Consider the following 15,871-nt stretch of genomic DNA (forward strand, 5'->3'; position numbering starts at 1 on the left):
CCCAACAGCTTCCATGCCTATGGCTGTTCTAAAATTGGGCCAAATATATCCATTTCAGAGAGGCTTTTTCTGTAAAGACAACAGCATCAACTATCCGTACCATGACAGTACCGTCACATCCACTGTCCTCATCCTAGTGGGGGTTGGCTTGCCCATTTCCTCTGTAAGTAAATTAATAAGTAGGTAGTGATGGGTTTGTTGTGCTGGAGGTTGGATGAAGCATGGAGTTGGGGCGGGGGTAAATCCACAGTACTGTCTTCACCAGTGTTGATATGGTGAATGATTGCTTGAGGAATATACCCACTGTTTTAGTCCAGAGGCAGTGTTTCTCCAGTTAAAGGTGGATGTTACCCAGAACAACTTGATGTGATTCTGAAGAATGATAGAATGATTATTTTTGAATAGGAGAGTCTTTTTGAGTCATTTGGATCAACTCCTCTCAGTAAACAAATGAAGAAACTTAGGTCCAGACACTTGTTAAAGCCCAGTAAGCTATCGTACGGCAGAGCTGAAACTAAGATTATGCTTGCTTTATCATACTGTTAAGTGGAAATTGAGGCCATGAAAAAGGAAAACGTTTGCATATTAAATTTGAGAAAACAAACTCAGCAGAAAGACCACAAATATATGTGCAAAATAAAATTATCAGAATACATTAAGATATGTCACTATTGGCCGGGTGTGGTGGCTCACACCTGTAATCCCAGCACTTTGGGAGGCCGAGATGGGCGGATCACCTGAGGTCAGGAGTTCGAGACCAGCCTGACCAACATGGAGAAACCTAGTCTCTACTAAAAATAAAGAATTAGCCAGGCGTGGTGGCGCATGCCTGTAATCCCAGCTACTCGGGAGGCCGAGGCAGGAGAATCGCTTGAACCCAGGAGGTGGAGATTTCAGTGAGCCAAGATCATGCCATTGCACTCCAGCCTGGGCAACAAGAGCAAAACTCCATCTCAAAAAAAAAAAAAAAAAAAGAAAAGAAACGTCACTATTTCTTACTTTGTACTGTCCTTCAGATAGTTCATCAGTTTGTAGGACAATATTGGGCTTCACTGTTAAATAATTAAAAATTTTCATTCTAGTTTAAGATTCACAAACTAGGTTAAGATTGCCACTTGGGATATTATGCCTACTTTCTTTACCCTTGGCTCTCATTCCTAAATCTTGCCATTGTCATTTTATGTGACTTGGAAATAGAAGGGAAGGAGCAAGGTGAAGATTTACCTCCTTGAGTGTCTTGGCAGTGCAGCATATCACACCTTATTTCTCCTCTGGCCACCTGTCTTGTTACTTGCCTTTCCTAGATATATGACTTACAAAACTTTAGTGTCTCAGTAAACTCAGTAGCCTTGTTCTGCCGTAGGACTGGCTGGCTTTTCTCTCTCTATTTTGCCTCCAAATTGGCTAAGAATAATAACCTAGTTGTTTGTTTTTTCAGCTTATATATCTGAGTTCATTTTGCCTTTTTGTCTGGTAGATTTTTTTCTAATGGGCTGCAGCTCAGTATTTTGAAGGTGAAGGGGTCCAGGATTTTATTATGTTCTAAGAGGTATAAGTATTAATATATTCATATAATTCTAATTTGATTATAGCTACTTTTATGGGAGTAAAATGAGAAAAATCTAGCATTTAGTTTAAGGGGATACTTCTTTTTCTAAGAAATACATCCCACCATAACTGGTTACTTAAATTTTAGTTATTCAGCTTAGGAGAAACTATGTGCAGGGAAGTACTGCCACTTGGATGACAATAGATGGTGTTTCTGTACTATATGAAGTACTAAGTAGTTGTGGTAGCCATGATTCTGAGCAACTGTTGCCAGATAAAGTTTCTTTTTTAAGAAAAACTTGCCCCTGTATTTGAGGAGATAATTGCTTGAGAGTGAATAAATTAATTGTAATAATAACACATATATATTTTTGAGATGGAGTTTTGCTCTTGTCGCCCATGCTGGAGTGCAATGGTGTAATCTTGGCTCACTGCAATCTCTGCCTCCCAGGTTCAGGTGATTTTCCTGCCTTAGCCTCCTGAGTAGCTGGGACTATAGGCGTGCGCTGCCATGCCCAGTTAATTTTTGTATTTTTTTTAGTAGAGATGGGGTTTCTTCATGTTGGCCAGGCTGGTCTTGAACTCCTGACCTCAAGCAATCTACTCTGCCTCAGCTCGGGTTCAAGCGATTCTCCTGCCTCAGCCTCTTAAGTAGCTGGAATTACAGGTGCCTGTCACCACTTCCAGCTAATTTTTGTATTTTTAGTAGAAATGGGGTTTCGCTGTGTTGGCCACCTGGCAACATGCCCCTGGCCCATAATCTTTTATTAATTAAAAAAATTATTATAAAGTAGAAAGAGAAAATAAATAGCCCTTAGTTCTACTACTTGAAGACAACTACTGGTAGCATTTTGATGTTTCCTTTAGTTTGACACATTTTTTTTTGTTGTTGTTGTTTGTTTGTTTTTTATTTTTATTTTTTTGAGATGGAGTCTCACTCTGTTGCCTGGGCTGGAGTGCAGTGGCACAGTCTCGACTTAGTGCAACCTCCGCCTCCCAGGTACAAGCAATTCTCCTGCCTTGACCTCCCGAGTAGCTGGGACTACAGGCACACACAACCACACCTGGCTAATTTTTGTATTTTTAGTAGAGACGGGGTTTTACCATGTTGGCCAGGCTGGTCTTGAATTCCTGACCTCAGGTGATCCACCTGCCTCGGCCTCCCAAAGTGCTGAGATTACAGGCATGAGCCACCGCACCCAATCTAGTTTGACAGTTTTTATATCATTATGAGCACACCACAGATTTAGTTTTGTGCTTTGTTTTTTTACTTATCTTTATAACAATTTTTTTTTTTTAGTTATAGTATTATAATATCAAGCAGCTTAAATAGCAATAGGGCTAAATTTTTTTTTTTTTAAAGGGGTGGAAAAAGACTTAGTATCAATCTTTGTATCAATCTTAGTATCAAACTTTGATTAATTCCTGTGAGTTTGCTGTTAGAATTGACCTGGAAAAATATTTTAATGCCAATTATTTATTTATTTGTTTGTTATGAGACGGAGTCTTGTCCTGTTGCCCAGGCTGGAGTGCAGTGGCATGATCTTGGCTCACTGCAACTGCCGTGCAGTACCACCACACTCGGCTAATTTTTTGTATTTTTAATAGAGACAGGGTTTCACCATGTTGGTCAGGCTGTTCTGGAACCCTGACCTCAGGTGATCTACCAGCCTCGGCCTCCCAAAGTGCTGGGATTACAGGCGTGAGCCACCACGCCCGACCTAATGCCAATTTATTTTTAATTAAAGAAGTAGTATTTGGCCAGTTTCTGGGCCTTAAATGTGCTTGAATGTGCAGGAAGGAATTCTTGCAAATTCTTAGGGTAGATTTGTTTGTTTTAATAGTTTGTGTATAACATCTCTTGTTATATATAGAAAATAATTTTCTATAAAATGAATTATGCTTAACATAACTTTCATATAATGTGCCTTATAATTTGATCAGAATTAAGATTTGGGGTGATAGAAAATCTATATTTTAAAGCAGTGATTTATTTTTACAATGCGAGGTTCATAATCTTTTTAAGAAATATATTCTTTACTGTTTCTTCTTTAGCTATCCAAAAAGGTGCCATATTCAGAAAACTATAGATTTCTGCATTATTTGGCTTTTACATTTTTTTTTTTGTTTTTGGGTTTTAATGATCCATATTAGATTTGACACCAGACTTTTTTTTTTCCATCATTTTTGGCTTTGTGTAGTTCTACCTTCTCCCTTGGTAATTCATTATACATTTACTTTTATAAATTCTTATATTTCTAGAAAAAGGCAAGACTTTTTATGTACAAACTTTCAGAGTAATGATAGTAACAATAAAGTTAGTATTAAATCTCAAATCCATATGTTGCAATGAATAATATACTTTGTCTAAATTTAAAAATTTGTAGTTTCAGGATAGAAAACTTACCTATGTTTAATAGGCTATTTTAAATCGACTTGAGTACTGACTGTAAGTAGTTGCTTTTCTTAAGTGATGATTACTGTATGGCATAACCTTTTAGCAAAAATACTTAGCCTAAAATAACAGTATAGCCAATGTTTGTGACCAACTTATTAAACTTTTTCTAAAGAGTGATTGTATTACTTATGGTGACCTAAACTGGAAATGTACATGGATGTTTGTGAAAAGGGCTTAATCACTTTTTTTTTTTTGAGGTGGAGTCTCGCTCTGTCGCCCAAGCTGGAGTGCAATGGTGCGATTTTGGCTCACTGCAACCTCCACCTCCCGGGTTCAAGCGATTCTCCTGCCTCAGCCTCCTAAGTAGCTGGGATTACAGTGGTGTGCCATCATGCCTCGCTAATTTTTGTATTTTTAGTAGAGATGGAGTTTCACCATGTTGGTTAGGCTGGTTTTAAACTCCTGACCTCGTGATCTGCCCGCCTCGGCCTCCCAAAGTGTTGGGATTACAGGCGTGAGCCACGGCGCCCGACCAAGGCTTAATCACTTTATATATTTTATGTTATTTTATTGTATTTTTTGAGATGGAGTCTGGCTCTGTTGCCCAGGCTGGAGTATAGTGGTGTGATCTCAGCTCACTGCAACCTCCGCCTCCTGGGTTCAAGTGATTCTCCTGCCTCAGCCTTCCAAGTAGCTGGGACTACAGGCGTGTGCCACCACAACTGGCTAATTTTTTGTATTTTTAGTAGAGATGGGGTTTCACCATGTTGGCCAGGCTGGTCTTGAACTCCTGACCTCAAGCAATCCACCCACCTCGGCCTCCCAAAGTGCTGAGATTACAGGTGTGAACCACCACATCCAGCCACTTTATATATTTTATAACTTAGTGAAAAACAGATGACTACCTCAAAGAAAAATGGGGAAAGGGCATGACTAGAAAGCTGTCAGTGGAAGAAAATTGCCAAGAAATATAAAGAAATGCTTTAACATTTAACATTTCTTAAGACTAAGTCTTAAGAAATCAAAGTTTATATTAAAGCAACACTGAGAACACAGTTTGGCCTGTCACAGTAGCAAAGGTAAGAACTTTCCCAGCTTATCAAGCATAGAAAACAGGTGTTCTCATACACAAATCTGGCAGGGGTATAAATTGGCATTAAAAAGAGTATATTGTTGAACCTATAAATTATACTGGAAGGAATTTATCTTGGAAATAAAAGTTTCATGTAGAGAATTAGTTGCAAGACAGCTGATTACAGTACTTTTTATAGAAGAAAATTGGAAATAAGTAAGTTCAGCTGTAGGGGACTGTTTTATGATTTATTCTAGTGATGAAATATTATGATATTTCATAATTTTTGATAATATTGACATAGAAAGATTTTTGTAATATATTGAGAGGGAGAAGAATAGTAATCGTTCTTTCTGAATAGTGGGATTATTGGTATATGAGATATTTTCATTTGGTCTCTTATATTTTCTGTTTTTCCCCTCCCTTGAACATTGTTTTTTCAAATAAGGAAGCCTATTTTTATTTTTTAAAAACCCATTAGAAGTTTTTCTGTTTTCATTTTCATATACCTGAAGTTTAAATGCCTTAACTATATACCCATTTTTACATAGCATTGTGGAAGCTTAACTGTTACGTGTGTGGATTTTGTCTGTTTCTAAGAAAGTGCCAAAAGAAAAAAAAAGATCAAAATAACTATGTTTTGAGATTTCACAGTAAATCAAACTTCACTCCTTGTCCTGTGGCTCAGCAGTCTACGTAGCTGACTAGGCTTTTTAGAAGTGATTGGTTGTCCGTGAACCTGAGTGGATCTACACATACCCATGTAACTCCTTGAATGTGGAAAGTTTGTCTTTTGTGTTGCAGCATGCTGTAATTCAATTCTGACACTAACCACCTGGAGTTAGCATGAGACTCCACAGATTTAAGGTCATTGTCCCCAATAAGACTACTTTCACTGTAGTTTTCAGGTGCAAATTTGAAGTTCCCCAGGCTGCAACTCTGGGGGTTCCTGTGACTCTGTCAGGTTCAGTAATAGGCTAAAACAACTCATAGAGCTCAGGAAATCATTTTACTTATGATTATAGTTTTATTATAAAGAATCAGAATGAGCCAAATTAAGATACACAGTCAAGGTCTCAGGGTGGGGGGCAGCCTGAATGTAGAACTTTTCTGTCCTCTCCCAATGTCATCAAGATGTGTCACTTTTCTGGCACATTGATATGTTCACCAACCAGGCAGCTCCTCCAACCTTCAGTGTCCATTGTTTTTATTAGAGTTTTATTATGTAGTCATGATTGATTGAATCATGCCAAGCAATTGAACTTGATCTCTAGTTCCCCTCACCTACCTGGAGGTTGAGCTGGTTTAAAGCCCTGTCCCCCTAATCACATGGTTAGTGTGACCAGCCCCCATCCTGAGTCATTCATTAGCATAAACCCAGGTGTGAACCAAGGGGCTCAAGAATAACAAAGACCCTCCTATTACTCAGGAAATTGTAAGATTTTCGAGTCTCTCTCCCAGGGACAAAGGCCACATTCTTTGTTATAGACCCCAGTCTCTGTATTTTTTACCTATAGCCTTGGTACCTTGAAAGTGTTTAAAGCACTCAGTTGTTGGTTTGATACAATTTAATATTTTTTAAAAAAGTTTTCGTTGTTTCCTTTCAATCTGCCAACCCAAGTTTACTTAGGAGTTGGAAACTTTCCATCTAATATGGGTTTCTATTGTTGAAAAAAATTATTCTGATACTTGTTAAAATGGTAAGGAAAACTTTACTCAAGACTATTGCACCTAGTGCAATAGCGGAGGGCTCAACTCTGACTACAACAAGGAGAAGGGGGTGGATTTATGGGTGAGGGGAATCAGTGGATGGAAAATCACGAAGAGGAGACATCAAAGGTAGGAGATTCTTGTTAAGGCAGGCCAAAGATTTATGTATCAAAGGTGGGAGATGAGGAATTTAATCATATATCAATGATGAGGGGCTTCTTGCTTAGCTGACTTAGCAGGACTTTTGCTAAGACTGGGCATGTCCTGTCCTTGCACACCATGCAAGGACAGGCTGACATGAAAGGCCAAGGTTGAGGCCTAGTTGAGAAGAGGGTTCACAGCTGGTTAACTAATGTTTAGTCAACTAAAGAGCCTTTGTCACTGTCTATTAATGATGAACTTTATCTTAAGCGTGCATTGCATAGTGAGTTAGTAGCTCATCGTAGAACATCTATGTAAACATATCTTAATATGCAAAAAACCTGTGTTCTAGGTTAATTCAGAAATATGCATTATTTAAAATCCCATTATATCTCCATTTAATAGACCAAGTATTGGTCTATTAAAATTCCTTTACTCTAGGATGTGGATTGTTATAGTTTTTGGTTGGAGATTTTTGCAAAGTCATTCTAAGTGTAAAAAATACAGAAATGGAAATAGCCTCTCAACCCAAAATTTCTAATAATGTAGTTTTTTTTTTTTTTTTTGAGACAGTCTCCCTTTGTCACCCAGGCTAGAGTGCAGTGGTATGATATTGGCTCACTGCAACCTCTGCCTCCCGGGTTTAAGCAATTCTTGTGCCTCAGCTTCCCGAGTAGCTGGGATTACAGGCACGTGCCACCATGCCTGGCTAATTTTTGTATTTTTACAAAATAGAGACGGAGTTTCACTACATTGGCCAGGCTGGTCTTGAACTCCTGACCTCATGTGATCTGCCCACCTCAGCCTCCCCAAAGTTCTGGGATTACAGGCATGAGCCGCTGCACCTAGCCTCGAATAATGTACTTTGAATTATCCTTTTCAACTGATGTTGTTTGTGTGTTAGCATAATGAAAAATGTCTAGCTTTTGTATACCATTAAGCACTTGTATTTTTCTGGCATTGATTAATCAGATTTTCACTATAAATATTACTAGTGTAATAATATATTAAGTAGACAATATTCACAATTTTAAAGGATAAAATACGACTTTTTAAGAAATATTAAGAAATATTTTTTATTAATTTTGGTAGTCTAAGTGCTCCTAAGTTAATTTTAAAAAATCACTTTTACTCCCTTTGTTAACACCTGGGGGAAGTAACACAGGATACATTTTTTGGGTTGAATTGTTGTGGAATACCACATTTGAAAAGTTTGGGATTTGATAATGTTTTGGAAGATGAGGGAGATTATTTACTATATATACGTGGATTTTCTGAAGTTCTTTGTTTTTGGTACATTGTTTGAAAAAATAATATTTTTTTAGAGAGGCTGCCCACAAAGCAGGTAACTGAGGTATAATTTTTATTATTTTGAATAGCTTACTTAAATGGTAATAAGAAATTGCTAGTCTTGAGGAAGAAAGAATGAGTGGGTTAATAAGTTTATTTTTATAAAGTGTAAAGTACTATATAAGTAAAGTGTTCTTATGGCGAAGTGGCTTTAGAATTTTACCCTGCATAGCAGAGGAGATTGGAGTTGGTTAGGTTTTATGGCAAGGCACATCTCTCTTGCTGTCCTTTTCCTGTACTGGTGCAGGAAGCTGGTATCCAAACAGTCTATTGCTCACATTTGTTTGTCATTTCTCCCTTGTTTTCATGGGGACATAGGCGCTGTGCTGCCATTTCTTATTTTCACCTCTATAGGCAGTAAGACAATAATCTTCACTAGGGTAGGAATGGTCTGTATTGCTCACCATTGTAACCTTAGTGGCATGTAATAGGTGTTTAATAACTTGAGGTAGAAAATTTTATGAAAAACTACAAAATGTTAAATAGAATAAGATTGTTGTTTATGTTTGATAATGACTACTACCATGAAAATTCAGCTTAACTCTGGAAACTGACCATATTTCCAAGTCATCTCTTGCTATCAGATACCTCATTAAAACAGTTTTTCGGGGGTGAGGGGGGAAAAAGGAGACTTACATTGAATGCGTATCCTGACTGGAGATATGTGTGTGTGTGTGTGTGTGTGTGTGTGTGTGTGTGTATATACTATATACTATATATATATGTATGAGATATATATATCTCCAAAGGGGGAAATATAAATATATAAAATTTAAATATAATACTTAAATATAATATTTAAATATAAATATATAATTATAAATATTTATATTTCCCCCTTTGGATGTATCTTATATAAATATATATTTATAGATCTTATAAAAATAAAAATATAAATATATATGTATTTCCCTCTTTGGAGATATCTTAAAATATGGAGGAAATGTCTATTAGAATTGTAGAAATATAGTACTGTGGAGATTGGTTTCTTAGGTTGGAAAAAAGTTTTATTTTCTTGTTTACTTATTCTCATGTGTAGCTGCATTTCCTATCCACAGCATTGTGGAAAGTACTGATTCTCAATTCTTATGAGCAATTTTATTAACAAAATAGTAATAGCTCCATTATTTGACAGTCTGACCTATATGTCTGGGTTCTTCAGGCTTCTAGCCTACATCCACATTCTTCTCTACTTGTTCAGGCATTAAGAGAAGAATGTATTTCCTGAAATATTTCACAAGTGGACACAGTTCTTTCTATTCCGTGGGTCTTTTGGTCTGCATATGGGGTCTTTTTTTCTTCCAAACTATTGAGGTGGTACTTGATCTCACAGTAAATCCCAAGGCACCTGCCATCTGTGTGTCAGGATTTCTCAGACTGTTGCCAGCTGCTGTCATCCCCAAGGCAGTGTATCCCTTAGTGATTTGCTACTGTGGTCTCTAAAGTTGCATGCCACTCTCTCCTGGGCATCTGGTATGTTTTAGATTCATACAATGGAATACTGTTCAGCAACAAAAAGGAACAATATATCCATGGTGCTATATAGGTGATCCTTAAAACATTATTTTGTGAAGGCAGTTTTGTAATTTTCGCTAATATTAGAAGAGTCCCTTCACATGTAAAAGAGTTTTTAACCAGTTTCCCAGATTTGCTGGATACCCCAGCACCAATATTTCTAACTAAAACTGTTAGTATTTGTATTATGGTTCCAAGATCCTGAGCATTTGTGCAAGAGGAAGTTAAAGAAGATGTGGTGTGACCATGTTCATATGTTGTCCTTTCCTGTCTCTAATAAAGGACGGCGAAGTGTTCTTGTGGTATTTGGTTTGTGGAAGCAGTAAGTTACCATATCACATACTCTGTCTTGAACCATTATAAATATTCACTGGTAAAATATAGAAAGTTGTGTTTATTTATAGCTGAGTATGAGTTTACTATGCAGAGAACCTGAGTCATGGGCTGACTAGTGAATGTATCAAAAAGCGGAATGTGGGAATGTAAAAGGGTGCAACAACTTTGGAAAACAGTTTGGCAATTTCTTAAAAAGTTAAGCATCAACTTACCATATGACCTAGCAATCCCACTTGTAGGTATCTACCCATTAGAAATGAAAACATATCTACAAAAATACTTGTATATGAATGTTCATAGGATTAATCTTAATAGCACAAAACTGGAAGCAATCTAAATGTCCATTAACTGGTGAGTGGGTAAACCAAATGTGGTATATACATACAACTGAATACTATTCATTAATAAAAAGGAACAAAATGCATGCTGTAACACAGATGAACCTCGAAAACATTATGCTGAGTGATAAAAGCCACATATAAAATACTACATATTGTATAATTCCATTTATATGAAATGTCTAGAAAAGGCAAATTTGTGTAGAGACAGATAGCAGATGAGTGGTTGCCTGGGTTTCTTGGTGGAAGCAGGGATTAAATGCAAATGGGCTCAAGGGAATTTGGGGGGTAATGAAAATATTCTAAAACTAGATTGTGGTGATGTTGCATAGCTATATAAATTTACCAAAACCATTGAATTATATATATACTTAGAATGGATGAATGTTATGGTATGTAAATTATACCTCAATTTAAAAAAAGGGAGCGTGAAAATGAATTTTGCCAGCTCAAGTAATAAGAAACAGTGTTTGACAAGGGTAGTCATTTGAGAAATGATGAAAGAGATTTAGAGATATAATCTTTCAGGTGAAAGGAAAAGGGTTTTGACTTGATTTGATAAACGAAGAAAGGGAACTCTTTCACTTTTGCCTTGAAATCTTCAGTAAATGTCAAAGTTAACATCAAGTATCTATTTAAATGTTTGCATTTCTCCACACTTTTGTACACTGTGTCTGGTGAAGTAAGTTGATGGTGTGCACTAACCCTTTTGGAATAGTTTATCAAGGATTTAATGTTTGTATCTTTTAATTCCACATACATATATATCTTAAGGAAATAACTAGAAATGCAAACAAGAATTTGTATTCAGAAATGTTCACTATAGCATCACATAGGGTAATCAAAAAATTAAAAATAACCTACATGCTCTCAAAGTAGGAGGAATGGTTAAATTATAATTGATTTTGCTTTGTCTCTCTTGGTTTCAAGGAGTAGAAATTCTAACTAGATTAAGTAAAATTGGGCTTTGTTGAAAAGGGTAAAAGGTGCTCTAATAACCCCAAACAGCAAGATCACTGAGGCCTTTTGGCAATGGGGAGCCAGAGCTACTTTCCCATTTCACCCGTTCAGGGACCAGGCTAGTCACTGCTTCCTCCTCTGTAGACCTGCTTTGTTCTCAGCTTCTTCTTCAGCCAGTCTTCCTTGTACATGGCTCAGTGTTGTTTGCCACCTTGGACTTACTCAGTTTTTGTTAAAATTCACATATTTCCAGAACAGGAATCTGAAAGAGCTGTTCTTTTTGAGCCTTAGGTGGGTCAGTGAACAACCCGTGGTTTGGTCTTTTTCTTCATCCCCTTCCAGGGGTCTGTATTTAGGTTTAGATAGTTAGTGAAAATGAAATGGCACTGGGTAATGACATTGATTCAATACATCTTGGCTGGGCACACTGGCTCACGCCTATAATCCCAGCACTTTGGGAGACTGAGGCAGGTGGATCACCTGAGGTCAGGGGTTTGAGACTAGCCTGGCCAACATGGTGAAACCCCATCTCTACTAATAATACAAAAAAACTAGCTGGGCATGGTAGTGCACACCTGTAATCTCAGCTACTCTGGAGGCTGAGGCAGGAGAATCGCTTGAACCCGGAAGGTGGAGGTTGCAGTGAGCCGAGATTGCATCATTGCACTCCAGCCTGGGCAGCAACAGTGAAACTCTGTCTCAAAAAAAAAAAAAAACAAAATCTCATAGGCTTATATGAGGAATGGCAAATATTGGCCATTATTTATTATCAATTTAAAAATATTTCTAAGGCCTTTGGTGGTGGCAGCCTCTTTTCTTGATTCTCTCAACAGAATAGTGTACATTTGTGGTAGATTCGTGCTTATTTTCTTATATTTCCTTACCAAAACTTGAAGTCTGGATATTACCCTTTCTTATTAAAACCTCTTTTACTAAGACTGGCAATTGAAATCCCATTGGATGCCATATTGGGCACTGTGGACCAATCTCCACCTCCTGTATGCCCTCTCTTTCTGATGTGGCCACGGTGAGGTCACTGTCTCCTGACCTGCCCTTACCCCACTCATGTCTGCCTTAGTGGATCTTCTTCCTCTCCTCATCTTCCTCTGCTGTTGCTCTGTGCCTCATCCTCCACTTCTTTTCTCTCTGTATACATCCTGTACAGTGTTTTGTACCTCTGTGACTTTAGAGACCCTTTCTATCCCCAAATCTCTGTCTCTGTCCTAGACCCCTTCTGCTGAGATGGAGTCTCTCATAACTACTGGCTTATCGAATATCACACTCAGGGGTATCACCAACTCTCCTTTTCTTTCGAACATTCAGAATTTTTTGTACCTCAGTTTATTCTCTGCTATAATTATGTACTGTGCCTTATTCAATTTGTATTCCTGGTAGCACCTAGCGGAATTCCTTGCACAGTGGGTTTACTTAGTATTTGCCCACATGAATATTTTTATTTTTTAAAATGGGCTATTATCCTTTGTATGGGGTTTTATTTTGTTCCCCTACTATCCTGAAAAATACCCACAAACTTTTTTTCTAAATCTAAGAATAGTTTCTAACATGGTTTTTGTGGTCAGGGGGGAACAAAACCCGTTAATATTAATGGACATACATGTTAATAGCATTTCTAAATACATCTGGGCATGTGTATTAGGGCCTATATGTTTTCTCTGAGAATAAGGACACACAGCCTAGTGAGTTTTGGACTCGAATCCTATTATATGTGAATTTTCTTTCTTTCTTTCTTTTTTTTTTTTTTTTTAAGACAGAGTGTCACTCTGTCACCCAGGCTGGAGTGCCGTGGCACAATCTCGGCTCACTGCAACCTCTACCTCCTGGCTTCAAGTGATTCTCCTGCCTCAGCCTCCCAAGTAGCCGGGACTACAGGTGCATGCCACCACACCTGTGAATTTAATTTCTATACTAAATATACTATTCCAAAAGAAAGAAATGTTTATTGGAAAATGCAACCAATTCAGAAATATGCTTTGTAGACAGTGAAAGTTTCAATTATTTTGTGTAGACTAAATTAGATTATAGAGGTTCTTTGGCTGGGCACTATGGCTCATGCCTGTAATCTCAACACTTTGGGAGGCTGAGCTGGGTGGATTACTTGAGGTCAGGAGTTTGAGACCAGCCTGGCCAACATGGCAGAACCCTTCTCTATTAAAAATACAAAAATTAGCTGGGCGTGGTGGTGGGTGCCTGTAGTCCTGGCTACTTGGGAGGCTAAGGCAGGATAATTGCTTGAGTCCTGGAAGTGGAGTGTGCAGTGAGCCGAGACTGTGTCACTGCACCCCAGCATGGGCAACAGAGCAAGACACCATCTCAAAAAAAAAGAAAAGAAAAAAGAAGTAGTGGTTCTTTTTATGTACAAAATAAATTTGCTCATTGGGTTAGAGTATGGTTATTGATTAGGGGGCTAAGCATTTAGTTACTGCATGGGGCAGCCAATAATAAAATCACAGCCCTGTGTATTTACCTCCACAGTGTGTGCTGATAAGTGCAAAAGGTTTGTGCAAATTCTTTTGAAGTTATATTGTAACCATGGTATATGTATTGAAAACTTGGCCATTTTACCCCATTCCTATGAATGAAAACTATTTGGTGCATCAGAGGATAGTCTGAATTGGGATATGAAGGCCAGTATAAGTGTCAGTTAGCAAAGTCAGCTCTAGATTAGTTTTTTTTTTTTTTCTTTTAAGGCGTAGCATTACTAGAAGTATAGCTTTGGGAACCTTGTAGCATCTTAAAGACTTTTAAAGGGTTGACAGCTATTGGCAAATTGACTAATACAGAGAACTAAACTTTGGTTCATGTATTCAATGTCTAAATGAAAAATGGGAAGATAAAAGAGCTAAGAATGAAATGTGATTTCATGTGCTTCTCCTTTTTAGCTCTTATAATAGATTGAACAGGTTTGATATTTGTGGTAAATACACTCAGGCAGAGTGACAGAGGCTTGGTGGTCATTTAGCCTTTAGGGCCTTAGTGGAGTTAATGAGAACTGCAAATGGTCATCAAGTCTTGGTGCAAAGCAACACTTTTACAGTGAGTGTGTTAGCTTAGTGGTTATGGTATTACTGCAGGGACATGGATCACTTAGGGAGAGAGCGTTTCAGGCTTGGGTCAGTCTTAAAGCAGATCTCATGTGGAGGGTTTCTGCTAACCTGCATCTCTTACAACACAGTACTAGTCAGTATGCTGTAGTATTAATCAGTAGGTCAAGTTCAGTGAAGTAAAGGAGAATTGAATTCTTGAAGTTCACATTTAGGCAAAAATTTGGCGTTTTAGGAGGTGAGTATAAGACATGATCTTTACAGAAAACGCTGATGATAAAAACAGCGCTCTCTGTTAGGTGCCTTTATGCTTGACTCCATTGTCATCTTTTCTTAAGAAACTAAGCTCAGGACTGGGTGCAATGGCTCATGTCTGTAATCCCAGCACTTTGGGAGGCTGAGGCTATAGGATCAGTTGAGCTCAGGAGTTCAAGATCAGCCTGGGCAACATAGCTAGACCTCGTCTCTACTAAAAAACAAACAAACAAAAAAACAAAAAAAAAACCCCAAAAAAACCAACTAACCAGCTTGGCATGGTGGTGCGTGCCTGTGGTCCCAGCTGCTCAAGAAGCTGAAGCGGGAGGATAGCTTGAGCCCAGGAGATCAAGGCTGCACTTAGCTATGATCGCACCATCGCACTCTAGCCTGGGTAACAGAATGAGACCCTGTCTCAAAAAAAAAAAAAAAGAAACTTTAAGTTCAGATTCCTTTTTATAGCAGCTTTCAGCCTGCTATAGACAATACAGAAATGAGTGGATAAAGTTTTATTTAGATACTCTGATAGCTTAGCCAATGACAATGACCTATCCAAATATGGAATGCTAAAATGTTTTCTTTTTGGAAGCAAAGCCCATGAAAAATTGGTTTGGAAGTAGCGTTAAAAACCTGGTGATTAAATGACAACAAGAACGTGAGAAGAGATTTTTCCAAAATCCATTTAGTGTGTTTGGACAGAAACAAAGGAAAGATAACTCTTTGTTAAATTGGTTAATAGAGGATTTGAACACTTTGTTTGCTGTAGACAAAACATCTTTATCTTAAAACTGTAATCTTTCTAACTTCTGTTGCATGCATTGCTGCATTTCCTTTTTTACATGTGCTCTCATTTATTTTCATGGCAAATGCATTTTTAGACAGAGTCTGTGGGATAATTATTGCCATTAATTAGTTTTGATATTTCTTTTTTAATGATATTTTCATTTATTCCCTTTTGCTAGCTGGATTGCCTTTTGCAATTCTTACTTCAAGGCATACCCCCTTCCAACGAGGAGTATTCTGTAATGATGAGTCCATCAAGTACCCTTACAAAGAAGACACCATACCTTATGCGTTATTAGGTGGAATAATCATTCCATTCAGTATTATCGTTGTAAGTTAAATCCACTTTTCCAAGTTTATAACTTTTGGGCACTTGGCTTAATTTTCTGTTACTCTTTTAATG

At 37.7% G+C, this 15,871-nt stretch overlaps 1 protein-coding gene across 2 annotated transcripts in view; it reads left to right on the forward strand.

The window, feature by feature from the left end:
- Positions 1 to 15,871, forward strand: part of PLPP1 (phospholipid phosphatase 1) — a 110,052-nt gene that overhangs the window by 43,876 nt on the left and 50,305 nt on the right. Inside the window, exon 2 of one of the 2 annotated variants that reach the window (XM_034960095.3) lies at positions 15,648 to 15,799. In XM_034960095.3, coding sequence (XP_034815986.1) covers positions 15,648 to 15,799 — 152 coding nt within the window. Of the gene's footprint in view, positions 1 to 8; positions 164 to 15,647; positions 15,800 to 15,871 lie in introns of both variants that reach the window. The other variant, XM_034960094.2, reaches the window with a different exon arrangement.

This window comes from Pan paniscus, chromosome 4 (genome assembly GCF_029289425.2).
Source record: "Pan paniscus chromosome 4, NHGRI_mPanPan1-v2.0_pri, whole genome shotgun sequence".
In the NCBI taxonomy this organism is placed as follows: Eukaryota; Metazoa; Chordata; class Mammalia; order Primates; family Hominidae; genus Pan; species Pan paniscus.